Here is a 19,772-nt window from a genome sequence, read left to right as displayed (position 1 = left end):
GATGAATTAGACAAGATGGATCATTTTGGCTTTTAGTTTTTCCAACGTTCCAACCTAGTTAGAGCGGCTGTTTTCTGTGCATGGAAAATTCTTTCCCCAGATCTTTGCCTGGCTGGCCCAGTTGACACCTAAAGTAGCCATCTGTCCTCACCCTGCCGCACCCCGACCCCGTCACTCTACCTCATCATCTCATTTCATTTTCCTATTTTTCCAATCACTCTCTGAGATTATCTTACTTCATTATCTATTTGTTATAAATTATCCCAATGAAGATGCAGGATCAGGAGAGAGGGTACCACGACAGCGCGGACAGCCGCAGCTGCCCGGTGTCTGGAACTGTGCCCGCCGAACACTTGTGGAATGAGTGAGTAGACGAGGAACTAGACACTTCGTTTGCCTTCGTCCCCTTTAAATACCCTCCAAGTGGATCCAGCCGTATTAAAACTCTGAGAAATAAGTGAATGGCATTTGGCCTCGCCATTGGCTGGAACTTTTGCCGTTGCTCCTGGCAACCACTGTTTTCCCACCAGTAGTGTCGTCGCCCTACCTGGCTCCGCCCCTCAGGGCGCCGAGCCTCGACCGGGCGGTAAAAATCGGCCCTTGCCCTTTAAGCGGCGGGACTTCTGGTCACGTCGTCCGCGGCCGCCGGAAGGGGAAGTTTCGCCTCAGAAGGCTGTCTCGCTGGTCCGAATTCGGTGGCGCCACGTCCTCCCGTTTCCGCCTTCTGCATCGCGGCTTCGGCGGCTTCCACCTCGATACCTAACAGTCGCGGAGCCGGCCGCGTCGTGAGGGGGTCGGCACGGGGAGTCGGGCGGTCGTGTGCATCTTGGCTACCTGTGGGTCGAAGATGTCGGACATCGGAGACTGGTTCAGGAGCATCCCGGCGATCACGCGCTATTGGTTCGCCGCCACCGTCGCGGTGCCCTTGGTCGGCAAACTCGGCCTCATCAGCCCGGCATACCTCTTCCTCTGGCCGGAAGCTTTCCTTTATCGGTTTCAGGTACTTACCAGAGACGGGGGGGGCGTGGAGACTACAGGCCCCAGGAGAATCCGCGGCGGCGGAGCGTAGGCCGGCATGTTGCGGACGCGCGGTGCCTGCTGGGATTTGTAGTGCGTCCGGGGCCGGCGGTTTAGGGCGGGGTCCTTTGGGCCGGGGGAGGCTTTGGGAGCCGGGTCCTGGATAGCTGGAGTTGTGGGCTTGGCCTGGTCGGGAGGGGTTGACTTAACTAGTTTAGTGAGATTGTGCTTCCCGCTCTTCGCACTCATGAAGGAAGCAGTGAGATTAGTCGGTGGTAGTTGTCAATCTGTTGGACGCTGGCAATTAGGTCCGCCTGGAGCATCGCCCTCTGACCTCCCTCTGGTCACCCACGTGGGTGGCCTGTATCACCAACTTCTAGCTGAGTTCATTTCACGTTAATGGAGTTTTTTTGTTTTGTTTTGTTTTTCCTATAGGAGTGATTTAAAGTCAGGGATACAAAGAACGAGTGTATTTTTCTGCATTTCCCTCTAGCCCTAATTTAGTATCCCCCACGTAGTAATAGAATGTACGAAGGAATGGGCAAAGAGTAAATTTGTCCAGAAATGGAAGGCCTTGTTATTTTCTTAAGCATGAAGGAAACGGTCCAGAGTAACATTTGTGTCAAGAGAGTACTAGTTTTCAGAAGGTTATCTGTATTCACCAATTTCTGATTTAAAATTTTAATCAGCGGCAGATCAGATAGCAAGATCTGGCATTAATTTCAGCCCTTTGCTTGGCCTGTGGATAACGTTTTCTTGTCTTTCTGTCTCTTCGCCGGGTATTATTTCTTGGTTTCCTTTGCTGGTTCCTTATCCTCCTGACTTTTAAATGTTAAGATGTGCCTTAGGAATCCATTATAGGACCTTCTCTATAGACTCTCCCTAGCTTTAGATGGTCTCATTCATTCAGCCTCAGGGCTTTATGTTCTTTCTGTAAACTGGAGATTCTGAAATGTCAGTATAAATATCTTCAGTCCAGATCTGTCTCCCGATTTCCAGATTTGTGCATCCAACAGTTACTTGAAATCACGACTTGGATGACTAAGAGTCATCTTCATCTTAACGTGTCCAAAACTGAATCCCCTTTCCCCCTTTGCCTTAGAAGTGAATAGCAACTCCATTATTAGAGGAGCTGAAGTTAATTGTCAGAGTCATCTTTTATTTTTCTTGTTTTTCTCACACCCTGCAATCTGTCAGTAAATCCTGTTGACTCTATTTGAGACATATATCCAGAATACAATCCCTTGTCATTCTCCATTGCAAACCATTATCACTGCAATCTGGTTCCTTTCTGTCTTTTCTCTAGACAGCTAGAGTGATCCTTTTAAAACCTAAATCAAGTGCTGTCATTCCTCTGTCCGGAATCCAACCATGTCTTCTTAATGAGTAAAATCCAGGTTCTTTCAGCGGCCTGCAAGGCCCCTGCTGCCTCTCTGACCTCATCTCCTACTGCTCTCCAAAGTGTACCTTAGGCTCCACAATGAGATCCTTGCTGTTACTTCAGTGCTTATCTGGATCTCTCCTTAGGGCCTTTGCACATGTTGTTTCTCTGCCTGAGGAAGATAACCGTGGCTCACTTGTTTACCTTCTATCGTTCTTCAGGTCTGCCCAAATGCCCTCTTATTGACAAGGCCTTCTCTGGTGGCCCTATATAAAATAGCCCCTCCTTCACTCCACTCCCTTATCCTTCATTTTTCTTTTCTTTCTTTTTCTTTTTTTTTTTTTTTGGAGACGGAGTCTTGCTCTGTTGCCCAGGCTGGAGTGTATATGGTGCAGTCTTGGTTCACTGCAACCTCTGCCTCCTGGGATCAAGCGGTTCTCCTGTCTCAGCCTTCCAAGTAGCTGGAATTACAGGCACACACCACCATGCCCAGCGTATTTTTGTATTTTAGTAGAGACAGGGTTTTGCCATGTTGGCCAGGCTGGCCTTGAACTCCTGACCTCAGGTGATCCACCCGCCTCAGCCTCCCAAAGTGCTGGGATTAGAGGTGTGGGCCACCACGCCTGGCCTTATCCTTCATTTTTCTTGCTGCATGTTACCCTTTGGTATTTGTCTGCTTCCCCTCAGAGAATAAGGCTCCAAGAGAGCCGGATCTTTACCTTGTTCACCACTGTCCTTGTTACCTAGAATAGTGCCTGGCACATAGTAGGTGCTTGTATATTAACTGAGTTGTTGGAAGTAATTGTTCACTTGCTGTGTGTGGGCACTGGGGTACAATAGTAAATAGGACTGAAAAGGTTTCAGATCCTGTGAAGACATAGAGGCACGTGATTTAAGGGGTGTAATATTTGATAGGGTGTTGCACCCAGAAAGGCCTCAGAGAAGACATTTGAAGAAATTGGAATACTGAGGAACCAGCCAGCTTTGAGTGGATTTGGCGCTGGAGACAACCAACCGATTCTGTGACTCAGCCTGGTGCTTATATTTGCCAAGCTTTTGCTTACATATCACATTTAACCTGATGACAGCAACCTTAGGAGACTGATTTAAGAGTGGATTGGGGAAGAGAGACATTTCAATATATCAGGGAGGAGAATGAACTTGGACTATAGGCTGAGCGTAGAAGTTCTATATCCATCACTAGTAGTTCTAGATTCTTTCACTAGTAAGTGAAAGACTCAGAGGTAGGAGCTGGGAACAGGAAGAAGACTGGGTTGCCAGCTGGCACAGGGTCAGCTGTAGGATGAGGATTGGTAGATGAAGGCAGGGAGATAGCCAGAGCTGGGTGCAGTAAAGCTAAGATGGAAAGGTGGGTGAAAGCTAGATCATAGTTGAGCCTTGTATGTCATGTTAAGAGGTTTGAACTTTATTTTGAGGGCACTACGAAGTCTTTGGAGCCTTGTGAACAAAGGACTGACAGATTGCCCCGGCTACTCTGTGAAGTGGACTTTGTGTGTGTATGGAGGGGGTTGACGGAGGAAGGGCTGGGTGATGAGATCAGAGAGGTGAATCCAGTTAGGAGGCCAGAGAGATGGTGGTTTGAAACTGTGGCTGTGAAGATAGAGAAAAGGGCATAGACTTGGCCGAGGGGACAAGATTACAGCTGAACGGATATGAAGAGTGAATGGCTGAAGCAAGCAGGACTGAAAGATACTACTGTTTTCACAGGAGCAGCTGAGTGGATGGCGGAGCCCTTAACTGAGATGGGGAATGGTCAGGGATGCCTAGGTTGGGAATGGGGGCTGGTATGGATGAAGAGTTGGGTTTTGGCCATGCTAAGTCTTGAGATGCTTTTTAGGCATCCATGTGGAGAGTCCCAGGGAGCAGTTGGAAATAAAAATATGATTCTGGAGTGCAGCCGGAATTGCATACTGTTCTGGGTTTATTACTTTAGTAAATATTTGTTGGCTGAGTTAATGTTGTGCACTTTGTTCCTTGTGGCTTGTTGGGTAATGTGTGGTCATGGGGAGCAATGGTGGCATATTAATGTGTGAGAAGGACCTGGTCAAAACCGGCTCGTTGTCCCTGTTTGCAAAATCCTCACTTGTGTGGTGATACTAGTGACTACATGACGTAAATAAGCACGTTGTAAAGAAGTAATGTAAATAAGCCTCTCTAACAGGCTGCGAGTGTATAATGTTAAAAGTGGTGAACTGATTAGAAAGAGTCATTGTTCTTGTCACATCTTCCACGATTTTATCATCTTCCCTGTATTATTTCTTCTCAGCTTGTTATCCCCAGGCTGGGAGAAGCTACCAGCAGGAGGCAGGACAGTGGGCTGCCCAGGTGTGGAAAGACCAACAGCTGTACCTTGTCTTTTCTTCCTGTTACTCTGATTCTTGCCTATTTTGGACACTTGTAACTTTCAGACCCACCTGGAGGAACTCATTTGCAAATGAAGCAGTCAAGGAAAAACTGCATTTGAGAGGCTGCTGTGCACGGACAGTGTGAGGTGTGTTTTAGCAGAATTCTGCTAGAAAGCTCCTCTTTTCCTTAGAAGCTGAATCTTTCACAGCTTGCAAAAATAGGGGAGTGATTGATTTAGAATTGTGTGCTCATGTTGGAAGTGACAAGTTATTTTTCCTCCTAAGCTATCGATTCCTGTGTGTAGCTTGTTGGTTTGAAACTCTGAGGTTTATGACGTTATTTCTTTAGGTTGGATAGGTTGAAACAGGTGTATGTCAAGACTTGTTATACTGTTGTCTATGATTTCTCCCTCTTCTGAGTCCCTCAGATTTACGTTCATCAATCAAATAGTTCACAATAATGAAATGTCTTCATATTAATCCTTGATTAACTGCACAAGAGGTGGCAATTCCTGCTGCCTTTGTCTAAGGTTATGTCTCCCAGGGCTGCCTGCATGGCGGTATTTCTTCATTTCTTCATTTCTTTGGCCAAAATAACATCACCCTGTTACAACTTCCCTGAGGTTATGTCATTGAACTCCAACAATCATCCTGAGATAAGTGTTACCCCCATTTTGTAGACAGCTTCAGTTTCAGTTTCTATTTTGTTGAGTCAGAGATAGTTCTAAGCTGTCTTGTTTAACTCCTTTGCATATTATCTATGAAAAAAATAAGTATGTAGCAAAACATTTTTGAAGGTGATTTCTTCCAAATCAATCATAGCAAATTATTTTTCCTTTTCTATTAGAGTAGAAAGACTGTTAGATTTCAAGTAGTTGAATCATGGTCCTAAGGCCTAGCTCAGCCCCCTGCTAGTTGTATATCCTTAGGCAAGTTATTTATCCTATCTGAGCCTCAATTTCTTTAGGATCTGAGGATAATATAATAGCATATTAACTTTGTTCTAAGACTCCATTGATTATACAATGCACCATCAATTTAATGCAACTTTTTTGGGGGACAGGGGAGTAGAAATTACATTAAACCAGTGTATTGATTGTAAGACACTCTAATTTCAGAAACACAAGAACGAGTACCTTCAAACTGAGGAAATATGTTATCTACTTCTTGCCTATAGTATGTAGAACACATAGAAAAGTGTTTGTAATACCCAGTAAATAGCCTGATAAATAGGCTATTCAAAAATAGTTGCCTCCTTTGTAGTTAATATGGGAAAAAAAAAGTTGCCAATTTTTATTTATCAGCCAATACTTTGTGCCTTATTTCCTTCTCTCCTGGACAGTAAGATTCTAATTTTAATTAGTAATTGAAATGTAACTGCTGGATGATGATTCTGCTTTGTCTCCTTAAAAGCATCCTGACTTGAAATGGGAAGATGTGAACTCTTGATTTCTCTAATTTGTTTCCAGGGATAAGAAATGGTACCAACCAATTCTGTGACTCAGCCTGGTGCTTATATTTGCCAAGCTTTTGCTTACATATCACATTTAACCTGATGACAGCAACCTTAGGAGACTGATTTAAGAGTGGATTGGGGAAGAGAGACATTTCAACTTAGCAGGGAGGAGAATGAACTTGGGCTATAGGCTGAGCATAGAAGTTCTATATCCATCAAGGTTTGGCTATAGAACTCTAGTGGCAAGTGTTTTGGTATGTATAGTTGAAAATCTTTCCTTAGTAGTCCTGTCCACGTTGAACAGTTCAGCTGTGGTCTATAATAACGTTGCCCATTGGATTGTGGCTTTTTAAAAAACTTTTTATTGGGTTATAATGTATAAGCAGGAGAGTGTATGTACAATAAGTTTATAGCTTGAGTTTTTAAAAATTCAAAACATGTGCATAGCCAGCATTCAGATCAAGAAACAGAATCCCTAAAACCTTCCTCCTGCTTCCTTCTGGTCACTGTCCTCTCTAAGGGTGACTGTGCTCTTGATTTTTAATACCATGTATTGTTTTTGCCAGTCTTTATGCTTTCTATAGATGGAATTATGAAGTATGTTCTCTTTTGTGTCTAGCTGCTTTTGTCAACATTATGTTTGAGAGTCACCCATGTTGTTGCATGTGGTTATAGATTGCTCATTGTGGGACCATACCACAATCTATTTACTCATTCAGCTATTAATGGACCTTTTGGGCAGTTTCCAGTTTGGCTGTTATGAATGGTGCTGCTATGAACATTCTAGTACATGTCTTGGTGAACATATGTATTTCTGGGTGAGCATGAATAGTCATTTCTGTTGCTTATATATCTAGGAGTAGATTTGATGGCTTCTAATTGCTTTTTTTAAAGATTAAGTGCGTTTCATTTGTTTAAATGAGTGGAAGGCGCCTTTTCTTGCCTACTCGTCGTGTCCCCCCCACCCAGCAAAAAAGGCTACAGTTTGCTAAACCAGCATTTTGTCACACGGTGCTCATCATCTTTCTTGCTTGGTGGCTGATACATACTTAAGTTCAAATCAAGTGATCCTTCTTATTTCACACAAATCTTCACTTTTCATACTTAAAAAAAAAAAAAAAACAACGAAACACTCTAGACTCTGGATGGCAGATTATTTCAGTAGCAGATTGTTTAGAAGATTTTAGTTAAAGGATGGCTGCAACCTACACCCTCAAGTTGTTGGACTAATAACTGAAGAACAATGTCTTACATCTTCTTGAAGAGTGTATATAGCAGTGAGCACATGGGCTACATGTCCTTGTTAAGTGAGGAAGTCTGGGTGGATTACCGGAACTCTAATTAGGGCCCAGCTTTCCTCCTCAAAAAAACTGGGATCATTATGGGCCTAGCCTTGGGGTTGCTGTGGACTTAAAATGAGATACTCCCCAGTGAGTGCTCTCAGTAAGTGTGAGGCAGGCAGTCCTCTGTCTGCAAGTTTTGGCTCTTTGTGCTGCAGCTGGCTGCCTCTTAGGCTCTCCAGGGTTGAAAATGGGCCTCTTTACTCCTGGCGCTGAACATAAAGCCAATTCCTTCTCCTTACTGTTTACATATCTGGTAGAGGAAAAAATGGGATTTAGTTGGATACTTACAACGGGGATTTCCGAAATATGTTACACTGTATCCTTCTAAAGAGATAAGCTGTCTTCTGGTGTTTTTAGATTATAATTTTAAAGTAAAACAAAAATAATATTAAGTCTTTTAGATCAATGAAAGCAAGTATAACTCAAGGGTAGGCTTAATGAACAGGGAAAAGAAGTGAGATATTTTGACAGACACTGATTTCCAAAGAACAGGTGCGCACAGTGACTAAAAATAGTCTTGTGTCATCAGCATTAGAGAAAATGTAGTCAGACAAAAACGAGGTTTCTTTTCCACACCAGGCCTTGAGTAACTTATAGGAATATGGGGGTAGTTGAAATATGAATTTATAAAAACTGGTTAGCAGGTGTTTCCGAGAAGATTGTGATAATACAATTAATACACCCACACATATTAATTCTTTTTACAAAGCATCTTTTTAATTCACTGTCTTAATTCCAACCTTTTACAAACCCTGTAAGATAAGGAAGGCAGAAGTCATAGGATAATGTCATTGGGTAGATGATGAAGCCAATTTGACGTCCATACGTTTCTAAGGTTCTAGGGCTACTTAGGAGGTTTTGCTTCTGGTCTTTACTCCCAGTGCTTTTCTTAAGCACAGAGAATGAATTAGTAGGTTTATTCTGAGTCCATTTCAGGATTATACAAGTGTCTTAGTAGTGAACACTTACACTAATTATAATTGTACCTCATAATACTGATGCTATTTGTGAGAGGGATTGTAAAAATAGGGGCTTAGTATCACAAACTCTGGAGTCAGACTGTCTGGGATAAAATTCTAGCTTCACCACTTACTGGCTGATGCTTAACCTTTTCTCATCCTGTTTCCTCATCTGTGAAATCCATCTCCTGAATCAGTGCATGTAAATAAGCAGAGTAGCACACTAATTTAATGATTTATTTAAAAAAACCATTAACTATGGAAATTGAGGCTCAGAAGTGGTGACTTATAAGCAAAAACTGAAACCCAGGCCTTCTCAAATCATCTCCAGTTTCTTTCCAACAAACTATCCTGTTTCTGTGATACAGTTGTGAATAAATCAAAACAAATGTTAACCTATTTTATTTTTCTGGTTTAATACAAGTTTCTTGGAAAGTCACTTTTTCGGTACGCACATCATGCTTCCCTCTGCAAGGTATTAAGCTCTGAGGGTTACATTCCCATACTTGGAGAGTGGAACTGGCCAGTCTGTATGTGGCCAGTCCCCGTGACTGATGTCCTCCATTCCAGCCACACTCGAATTGTTAGCAGTACCCATTCAGTTATTGTGCTCTTGCAATTCTTGGGGCCTTTGTAACAAGTCCACATGTCCCCTCCCTTCTGCCAACTCTTTCTTCTTTTGACAGCCTTCCCCACTACTCTGAGGAATTCAGGGGGCATGTCTTTTGTGCTTGGTATATGCTAGTGTGCAATGAGGTAGACATATAGCTCTCATACCAAAAGCCAGCATTTCGCTGCCATTTCCAAAAGTTTAGGAAGGCCGTCTACTTCAATCACTATTTAACATTGTTCTGGTGGGGGTGCCAGCCAGTGAATTAAACAAGAATGAAATAAGATACAAAAGTTGATTTACAGCTGGGGTTGTATGCTTAGAAAGCCCAAGAAGCTCAATTTTCTTTTTTGTTGAGACAGAGTTTCACTCTTGTTGCCCAGGCTAGAGTGCAGTGGCGTGATCTCGGCTCACTGCAACCTCTGCCTCCTGGGTTCAAGCGATTCTTCTGCCTCAGCCTCCCGAGTAGCTGGGATTACAGGCATGCGCCACCACGCCCGGCTAATTTTGTATTTTTAGGAGAGACGAGGTTTCTCTGTGTTGGTCAGGCTGGTCTTGAACTCCCAACCTCAGGTGATCTGCCCGCCTTGGCCTCTCAAAGTGCTGGGATTACAGGCATGAGCCACTGCACCTGGCCGAAGCTCAATTTTCAATACTGTAGGCAGTAAGATACTCAACTTTTGTGGTTAGATATAAAAAGATAGAAAGAGATAGCTCTATAGACAACTCTAAAAGCTATGAAAAACTTTTTGGCTGGGAATTATATCAATATCACATGGATATAATGAAATAATGGTTCTAATTCATTTAGACAAATAAAATACTGAGACTAACCAAGAAAATTGTGACAATTGTCGAAGAAAAAACAGGCGGGGGATATCATTTAGCTATTTAACTTTACCAGGTATTAAAATATATTATAAAAGTAATAGAAATTAGGCTAGGCACAGTGGCTCATGCCTATAATCCCAGCACTTTGGGAGGCTGAGGTGGGAGGATCATTTGAGGCTGGCAGTTTGAGACCAGCCTGGACAACGTAGGGAGAGCCCGTCTCCAAAAAAAAAAAAAAAAAAAAAAAATTAAGCAGGTGTGATGGTACGTGCCTGTAGTCCTAGCCACTTGGGAGGCTGAGTGGAGAATTACTTGAACTCAGAAATTTGAGGTTACAGTGAGCTGTGGTCACGACACTGCACTCCAACCTGAGCAACAGATTGAGATCTTGTCTCAAAAAAAAGAAATTAAAATAACTTGATATTGGCATAGGAATCAATTCCAAACAGAATGGTGTTAAAATAGCCCTTAATATAAAAGAGGCTAGAGTATAAATGTTCAATGAAAGTAGTTTTACAAATAATTGGAAAAAATGAGGGTTACTCTGTAAATGGCATTGGTAAAACGGGGCGACCATTTAGAAAAACAGTTGGATCTCTTCCTCATTCCTTGGATGCACCTTGAAAGTGCTAAAATAAAACCATGAACACTTGCATTCTTGGAGCGAAAAGACTTTCTAAACATGACACATCATGGACACATTTGCTTACATTTAATTAAACCTTTGTATGCCAAAATATGGCAAAAATACCATGAAAGTCGAATGACTGATCAGAAAATGCTTGCAATGATGAGAAAGAGAAATTTCATAATGTCTGAAGAAATGCAGCCAGGTGCGATGGCTCATGCCTGTAATCCCAGCACTTTGGGAGGCCAGGGCAGGTGGATCGCTTGAGCTCAGGAGTTTGAGATGAGCCTGGGTGACATCATGAGACGCCGTATCTACAAAAAATACAAAAATTAGCCAGGTGTGGTGGTGCATGCCAGTAGTCCCAGCTACTCGGGAGGCTGAGGTGGGAGAATCACCTGAGTCCGGGAGGTGGAGGTTGTGGTGAGCTAAGATCATGCCACTGCACACCAGCCTGAGCATCAGAGCAAGATCCTATCTTGGGGGGAAAAAAAAAAGAAATCCAGAAGAACAGATGAATAAAGGAAATGCTCAGGTTTTTAAAACATGAAAAGGTGCTTGACTTCTCATAATGCAAATAAAAATTAGTTTTCAGATTGGTGAATATATAATACATGAAATGGTGAGAGTATGGAGAGAAGACAGGCAGTCTTCTGTCTTTTAGGAGGAAGTATAAATCGAGCAGACATTTTTGTAGGCATTTGGCAGTATCTACCAAAATAAATGCTTATGTCTGTTGCTCTAGCAGATTTATTGACAGGAACTTGTTCTGTATATGCACATATAAAGAGGATTTACAGGAATATGCATTGTCGCATTTTAACAGTTTAAACAAAAGTTTAGACATTCACATACAAGGAATACTGTGAAACCAATTAAAATATTTTGTCGGGAATGAACCAAGGTATAAAACAGTGCCATATAGAGTGGAATAAAGAAGAATGAGTAATAGTAACGTGTTTCTTAGAGGAAATACAGGACACTGATCAGCTGTTGTTGGAACTGGGAGACTGGAAGTTGGGAATGAGGCTTACTTGTTACTTTATTATTTAATTTAATTTAATTTTTTTGAGATGGAGCGATTCTCCTGCCTCAGCCTCCCAAGTAACTGAGATTACAGGCGCCCGCCACCACACCTGGCTAATTTTTATATTTTTAGTAGAGACGTAGTTTCACCATGTTGGCCAGGCTGGTCTTGAACTTTTGATCTCAGGTGATCTGCCTGCCTCGTCTTTCTAAAGTGCTGGGATTACAGGGCATGAGCCACTGAACCTGGCCTACTTATTACTTTAGACCCTTCTTATGTTTTGTTTTTTTCAGGGAAATGTTTTTAAAGAAAAAGTGCCCCTATTACCTATTTAGTGCATTGGTTTGAATAAAAAATTGTTGTTTTACTTCTGCCTTTGAATGTGGCATTTTTGGACAAGGTTTGTCATTCTAGAATATTCTTTCCCTAAATAGAGGCATTACTGTACTGTTGGAAATTAAGCCTTTGTAATTCATTTTTTGATGTAGGCTTACTTGTATGCCTGATCTCAGTAAAGGTTGATCATGTACTCATATAGTATTGATTTTGTTTCAACTTGTTTAGAAATATTTGTTGCTTATTTTATGATGTCGTTTTATTCCGTTGATTTGCAAATTGATGTGATCGTAACTGGTGTGAACACTTTTCTTCAGCTGTTTTCTTGAATTGTGTTGGTAGTGTCACTTTCATACCTCTCATTGAGGAGGATGCTTTGCAGGGGTTAATTTTGTTTAGTTAAAAGGGAAAAAAATAACCAGGCTTACAGAAACTAACAGCTGTGTTTATTTTGATCTGGACAGATTTGGAGGCCAATCACTGCCACCTTTTATTTCCCTGTGGGTCCAGGAACTGGATTTCTTTATTTGGTCAATTTGTATTTCTTATATCAGTATTCTACACGACTTGAAACAGGTATGTTACCTATAGTTGTTTTAAGTATTGTTTCTTTCTCATTTACTAATCCGTGTGTTTTCTTTGGAGGAATTTGGAGGGCAGTTAGCATGAAAAAAAGAAGCTGCGTATGGAGAGTAAATGCTCAGTGACTGTGCCGGGACTGCACCAGGCACTTAGCTTATTCAATTGTTAATCCTCACAACATCCTGAGGTATAAGTAGCAGTGTTACCATTTTATAGATGCAAAAAGTAGCAGATCAGAGGTTGACATGTCTTGTCCATCTCCTTAGGGCTAAGCTGTGTGCCTCTCATTTATTTTGACAGTCTCACTCATTTCTTTTGCAGCAGTCCTTGTCCTTCAGTGCAGAATTGGGCTGGAGTATATATGTCTCCTAGATTGGGGTTGAAAAACACTAATTTATGTAATTAAAAGCCTAGATTTATTCTCCAATTGAAAAACTCAACTCTAAAGTACAGTGTATAGCCAAGATTTAATGATATATGATAGTTTATCAGGTATGAATACCAATGTAATATTTTATTTATTTATTTATTTTTTGAGGCAGTCTTGCTCTGTTGCCTAGGCTGGAGTGCAGTGGTGCCATCTCAGTTCACTGCAGCCTCTGCCTCTCGGGATCAAGCAATTCTCGTGCCTCAGCCTCCTGAGTAGCTGAGATTATAGGCACCTGCCACCATACCTGGCTAATGTTTGTATTTTTAGTAGAGACGGGGTTTCACCCTGTTGGCCAGGCTGATCTCAAACTCCTGACCTCAAGTGATCTGCCTGCCTCGGCCTCCCAAAGTCCTGGGATTACAGGTATGAGCCAACGCGCCCAGTCAACCTACGTAATATTATGGATGAGTTCGAAAAATCTTACTGAATTGTCATTTATTTCCTACGATACCTTATATGCTTTTCTGAGTCGCTTACACTAAAGAAACAATGCATCAGTACACTGTGTTACAGTATGGATATAATTTTGTTAAATTTAAATGATTTTGAAAAGGCTGACTGACTTCAGAGACTTTATAAACTTGCTGGCTGTTACCTCAGGGTAGAGAACTCTGAACCACCCTTAAATGTAAGTCAGTGTTCATATGGTTGAGAATTGTGAATCAGCCTCATCACTGCAGGGAAATAGTAGGATGGGTATTTGATGTTAAGTAACATTTTTCCTTAAATTGGCATTTGCTACTAGGTTCTTTTTCAAAATAAAGAAATTGTATTAATACAAAGTATAAGGTCATAGGCTATTATATTACTATTGGGAGGAACCTAGTTTATTTCCTGAGTTTTACCAAAAGATGAATAGGAGATTCAAGGAAGTGAAGTAACTTGGCAGAAGTGAAACTGACAACCAGTCCTCTCACCACCATATCAGGGGTTTGATCTTTAAATCTACTGGAATATGTGATTTTTATTCTCCTTTGTTCCAGTTGGACCCATTATGATACTGAGTGCTTAGCAGTCTACCTTTCTGGTATAACTTAATTGAGGATTAATTTGTTAGAGTAATTTTTGTTTGTTTGTTTGTTTTGAGACAGGGTCTTATTCTGTCACCCAGGCTGGAGTATAGTGGCACGGTCATGGCTCCCTGCAGCCTTGACTGCCTGGGTTCAAGTGATCCTCCCACCTTAGCCTCCCTAGTAGCTGCAAGTATGGGTGTTAAACTGCCACACCTGGCTGACTTTTGTATTTTTGTAGAGATGGGGTTTCCCTATGTTGCCCAGCCTGGTCTGGAACTCCTGGGCTCGAGAGATCTGCCCACCTTGGCCTCCCAAAGTGCTGGGATTACAGGTGTGAGCCACTGTGTCCAGCTGGAGTAATTTTTTTATATTGATAGTAAATGTTATCTCAGTAGTAAAATGGATTAAGTGTGGATGATCTATGCTCAGTTATTTAAAATTTTATTCTGGAAAATTTTCAAACATATGAAAAAGTGGAAGGCCGGGCGCGGTGGCTCAAGCCTGTAATCCCAGCACTTTGGGAGGCCGAGACGGGTGGATCACAAGGTCAGGAGATCGAGACCACTCTGGCTAGCATGGTGAAACCCCATCTCTACTAAAAAAAAAAAAAAATACAAAAAACTAGCCAGGCGCCGTGGCGGGCGCCTGTAGTCCCAGCTACTCAGGAGGCTGAGGCAGGAGAATGGCGTGAACCCGGGAGGCGGAGCTTGCAGTGAGCTGAGATCCGGCCACAGCACTCCAACCTGGGCGACAGAGTGAGACTCCGTCTCAAAAAAAAAAAAAAAAAAAAAAAAAAAAAAATTTTAAAAAAAGGCCGGGCGCGGTGGCTCAAGCCTGTAATCCCAGCACTTTGGGAGGCCGAAGCGGGTGGATCACGAGGTCAGGAGATCGAGACCATCCTGGCTAACATGGTGAAACCCCGTCTCTACTAAAAAATACAAAAAACTAGCCGGGCGTGGTGGCGGGCGCCTGTAGTCCCAGCTACTCGGAGGCTGAGGCAGGAGAATGGCATAAACCCGGGAGGCGGAGCTTACAGTGAGCCGAGATCGGGCCACTGCACTCCAGCCTGGGTGACACAGCGAGACTCCGTCTCAAAAAAAAAAAAAAAAAAAAAAAAAAGAAAAAGTGGAGGGAAAAGTCAATGAACCTTTTTCCTTTTTGTTGAGACCAAATTCGCATAACATAAAATTCATCATTTTAACCATTTTAAGGTGTATACTTCAGTGATCTTTAGTATATTCACAATGTTATGCAGCTGTCACCACAATCTAATTCCAGAACATTTTCATCACTTCCTAAAAAAGCCAAAGCAGTCACAGTTTACCCTCCTCTTCCCCTCCTCCCAGCCTCTGGCAACCACTAAACTACTCTCTGTGTCTATGGATTCACCTATTCAGGACATTTCATATGTCCTCTGGTGACTGACTTCTTTCACTTATCACAATGTTTTTAAGGTTCATCCCTGTTGTAGTGTGTGTCAGTACCAACCCTGCTTAACCATCTAATGGTTATCACCTCTAATAGTTACCTCATAGCTAATCTTGTTTTATTTATATCTATGACTGTCCTCCACCCCTGATTTTTTGAAGCAAAATGCCAGACATTTCATTGGTAAATATTTCAGAATTTAACTCTGAACTATAAGGACTTAAAAAATAATTCTAATGCTATTTTTAAACCTAAAGTGCAATAATTCCATGGCCACTCTTTTGTTTGTTTGTTTTCTTTTTGAGATACAGTTTTACTCTGTCACCCAGGCTGGAGTGCAGTGGCATGATCTCAGCTGACTGCAACCTCTGCCTCCTGGGTTCAAGCGATTCTCGTGCCTCAGGCTCCTGAGTAGCTGGGACTCCAGGTATGTGCCACCACGCCCGGCTAATTTTTGTATTTTTAGTAGACAAGGTTTCACCATGTTGGCCAGGCTGGTCTCAAACTCCTGACCTCAAGTGATTCCCCCACCTCAGCCTCCCAAAGTGCTGGGATTATAGGTGTGAGCCACTGTACCCGACCAAAACCACTGATCTTATTGACTCTTTAGATTTGCCTGTTCTGGGCATTTCTTAAAATCATACAGTATTTTGTTGCCTTTTGTGACTTACGTCTTTTACATAGCATGATGTTTTCAAGATTCTTCCGTATGGCATGTGTCAGTACTTCATTCCATTATATCGCCAATTAAGATTCCATCGTATGGATATACCTCATTTTGTTTATTCAGGCATCAGTTGATAGACATTTGACTTGGTTTCATTTTTTGGCTATTATGAATAATAGCTGCTATGAACGTGTAGAGGGGAACTTTTGAGATCATTCTGTTTAATGCTCTTATTTCATAGATAAGAAAACAGTGATCTGGAGTGGTGGTGACATGTCCCAAAAGTCGCAAAGCTCTTTGAGTTAATGCAGTTAGGACTGGAACCCAGGTTCACTGATCCCCAGTTTTCTCTCAGCCACATAGCTTTAAGTTAACATCTTGACAAAATGTTTGCCACCTGCATATTTTCCCTCCTGGCTAAATTGTTAGGTATATAGCAGAGTTGACTTATTTATGAGATTTCTGATTTGAACTGGAAGACTGTAATTTGAAACCAGTTAATTTGTAAATTCTGAGTTGCAAGCATGTCAGATAATATAGTACTGTAATTTATATGATTACAATATTTTAAGTACTCAGTCTAAAGACTCCTTAGGAATCAGACAGCCAAAGCCACATCAAAAGAAGCACAGCTATTATTAAAATTCAGAAGTTGTGTTAGAATTTCAGCTCTGATTCATCATTGTGATCCTCTAGCATTAGGCCTGCTTAACACTGTGGCTGAAGTGTGCTTTGAGGTATCAAGGGAGAAATAAAGGAGAGTAGATGACACTTTTGCTGGAAACCTATTTTGTTTTAGGTATATCTTTCTGCCTTGCTGACACTTGTTGGGTTTCTTTTTTTAAATTGACTAGCTATATCATGTAACTGTGAGGGGGTGTGGAGTGGGGAGGGAAAGTAACTTTCAAGCTAGAGTGATCTTACAGTCATTTCTGTTTTTTTTTTTTTTTTTGCTTCTCTTAAAGTCTTCTAACCGAAGGCATTAGGAATCATGCTTATAAGAGAGCCCGTTGTTGATTATTCTGCCCAGTAAGGCATATGGCGCAGTGACAGCAGCACTGTGCTAGTAATTTGATGTCACTCTGCTTCTAACAAGCTCTGTGACTTTGGTCATGTGACTTTAACTCCTCATCTGTAAGAAGCAGGTCATAGGTCTTTCTGTTCTCCCTTCCAGATGCAGTATGAGGACTGAGTCAGAGGCTGTGGAAAGGTTTGGGGACGCTTTATTCCCTCCTTCCCCCACATTGTTTTCCCCTGGTAGAATGTAAGTCTCTGGAAGACAGAGACTTTCTTTTTCAGTATCTAAGGCCAGTGTGGTACAGGGGGTTGTGTGTGTGTGTTTGTGTTTCTAATAATAATGGTAAGTACCTCCCAGCATAGCTGTGCTGGAGGAGACACAACAGGAGACAAAACAGCCATGGTTCCTCCTCTGACAGAGCTTTCAGTCTAGCGGAGGAGGACAGGGATCAAGCATGTCATCCTGAATGCGGCCTTCAGGCCACGGTGAGAGCCAAGAAGGAACGGCTGACAGGCTGGGAAGGAGCTTGGGGCGCCTCACTGGTCTTTGGGATGCAGGGCTCAGTAACTGTGGAATTGACACTACTTTCTCTGCGTCTGTTTTAGCCTGTGGTACTCAGAGCATGTCACTTACTGGAATTCAGTTAGGAGAGCATAGATTAACCTTACTCAGGTAACTTGGATTCAGGGCTTTATTGGGGACATTGTTTAGATATTTTAAAAAATTCACTTTTCTAGAGACGAGTGGTTTTTAAAATGTTCTCATTTTGGCTTTTTCTATAACTTTTTGAAGTGTTTCTCTATGTAGATGTTACTTTGTTCTGAAATTCTGAACCATGACATTTGGCTTGTTTTTGTTTCCAGGAGCTTTTGATGGGAGGCCAGCAGACTATTTATTCATGCTCCTCTTTAACTGGATTTGCATCGTGGTATCCTTCAGTCTGTGATTTTGGGCCAGAAATAAAACCAGTTTTTTCCAGGTTTGGGGAAATAGACCATATTATATAAACATTTCAAATTACAATATTTGCATCTTGGTTGACTGCAGTTAATAAGAATAAAGTTTTTTTTAAAAAAAGCTGTAGTAAATCATATAGCCCTTGAGTTATGCGTTGTCTTACTATTTGTGGGATTTTTTTCCCACCTTTGGTTGAGTAGTTTTATGACTGTTCCCTCTTCTTGTTCCCGGTTCTTTGTGTTCTCATGTGTGACAGCTTGTTGACTGAGGCACAAAGAGAGTCCGTGCCATGAAACAGCTTTTGAAATCTGTGGTCCTTATCAGAAAATTAATTTACAACCAGCATCCTTTTCTGACTTCATTTTTGTCCTTCTCTGGGGTCCTACATAGTAATTCAGTCCCTCTATAAAGTACCCAGCTCTGGGAAGGGACACAGTACGTTTCTCTGCTTTGTATCAATAGCAATTGTCAGCCGCCCTCCAACTGCAGGACTCTTACAGATGGTGAGAGCACAGCAGCTCTTGATGTCTTAGGTCCTGTGCAAAATTGGTGAGCTCAAAATTGCCTTTGGGCTCAGCTTCCATTTAAACTTGGCCAAGGGCCAGAAAATGTGGTACTGTGGATGCCCTTTGCCCTCCTTTAAGGGAAGGAAAAAAATGTTTTGGACTTTAACCATGCTATAGAGCCCTGAGAATGTAAGTAGAATGATTATTTCCTTCAAAGGCTACAGACATCTTTATCCTTTATTTGAAGGAGAGACGTTAAAATGCAATAGCAGAGGAAAAGAATGCCGGGTGACCAGACTAAGTCATAGGCTGAAGCTGTTGATTTCTACTGTGTTCTTGTCATGGTATCGTCGAATGAAATACGCATAATGAAGATTAGATACCTTTGTGTTGTGGACCGTTTTAAGCAATCTGAACTATAGAAAAGTATTTTCCTTCAGAACACTGGAATTAACTTAAAAATATTTTTAATAAAAAAAAATGTATATAAATTAGAGATGGGGTCTTGCTGTGTTGCCCAGGCTGGTTTGGAACTCCTGGCCTCAAGCAATCCTCCCATCTTGGCCTTCCAAAGTACAGAGATTACAGGCATAAGCCAAATTACACCTGGCCAAGTAAACTTTTAAGTGGAGGAAAAATAAACACATCAGTCTTGACTAGGTACAGAATGCTTCTTTTATGTCTGATCTTTAACTTTACAAACCAAGATTACTGGCTTAACAATGGATATGCAGGTAAGTGTCCCTTTAAACTATCTGTTTGCCCTCTTATATGTTTCAAATCATCAGTCGCCATCAGAGAAATGCAAATCAAAACCACAATGAGATACCATCTCACACCAGTTAGAATGGCAGTCATTAAAAAAATCAGGAAACAGGTGCTGGAGAGGATGTGGAGAAATAGGAACACTTTTACACTGTTGGTGGGACTGTAAACTAGTTCAACCATTGTGGAAAACAGTGTGGCGATTGCTCAAGGATCTAGAACTAGAAATACCATGTGACCCAGCCACCCCACTACTGGGGATATACCCAAAGGATTATAAGTCATGCTGCTATAAAGACACATGCACACGTATGTTTATCGTGGCACTATTCACAATAGCAAAGACTTGGAATCAACCCAATTGTCCATCAGTGACAGACTGGATTAAGAAAATGTGGCACATATACACCATGGAATACTATGCAGCCATAAAAATGGATGAGTTCGTGTCC

General features: G+C 41.8%; 1 protein-coding gene across 2 annotated transcripts in view; it reads left to right on the top strand.

Annotated features, from left to right (window-relative positions):
* The first annotated feature begins 622 nt into the window (after positions 1 to 622).
* The window catches only part of DERL1 (derlin 1), a 29,805-nt gene continuing 10,655 nt past the window's right edge, over positions 623 to 19,772 (top strand). For both annotated transcript variants that reach the window (XM_008001460.3, XM_008001459.3), the window contains exons 1-4: positions 623 to 1,000; positions 12,419 to 12,530; positions 17,956 to 18,020; positions 19,263 to 19,289. In XM_008001460.3, coding sequence (XP_007999651.1) covers positions 848 to 1,000; positions 12,419 to 12,530; positions 17,956 to 18,020; positions 19,263 to 19,289 — 357 coding nt within the window. In that variant the 5' untranslated portion in view covers positions 623 to 847. The remainder of the gene's footprint in view (positions 1,001 to 12,418; positions 12,531 to 17,955; positions 18,021 to 19,262; positions 19,290 to 19,772) is intronic.

The sequence above is a fragment of the Chlorocebus sabaeus genome, chromosome 8 (assembly GCF_047675955.1).
Source record: "Chlorocebus sabaeus isolate Y175 chromosome 8, mChlSab1.0.hap1, whole genome shotgun sequence".
Taxonomy (NCBI): Eukaryota; Metazoa; Chordata; class Mammalia; order Primates; family Cercopithecidae; genus Chlorocebus; species Chlorocebus sabaeus.
Note: the sequence above shows the minus strand (reverse complement) of the source record. Positions and strands in the feature narration are given on the sequence as shown.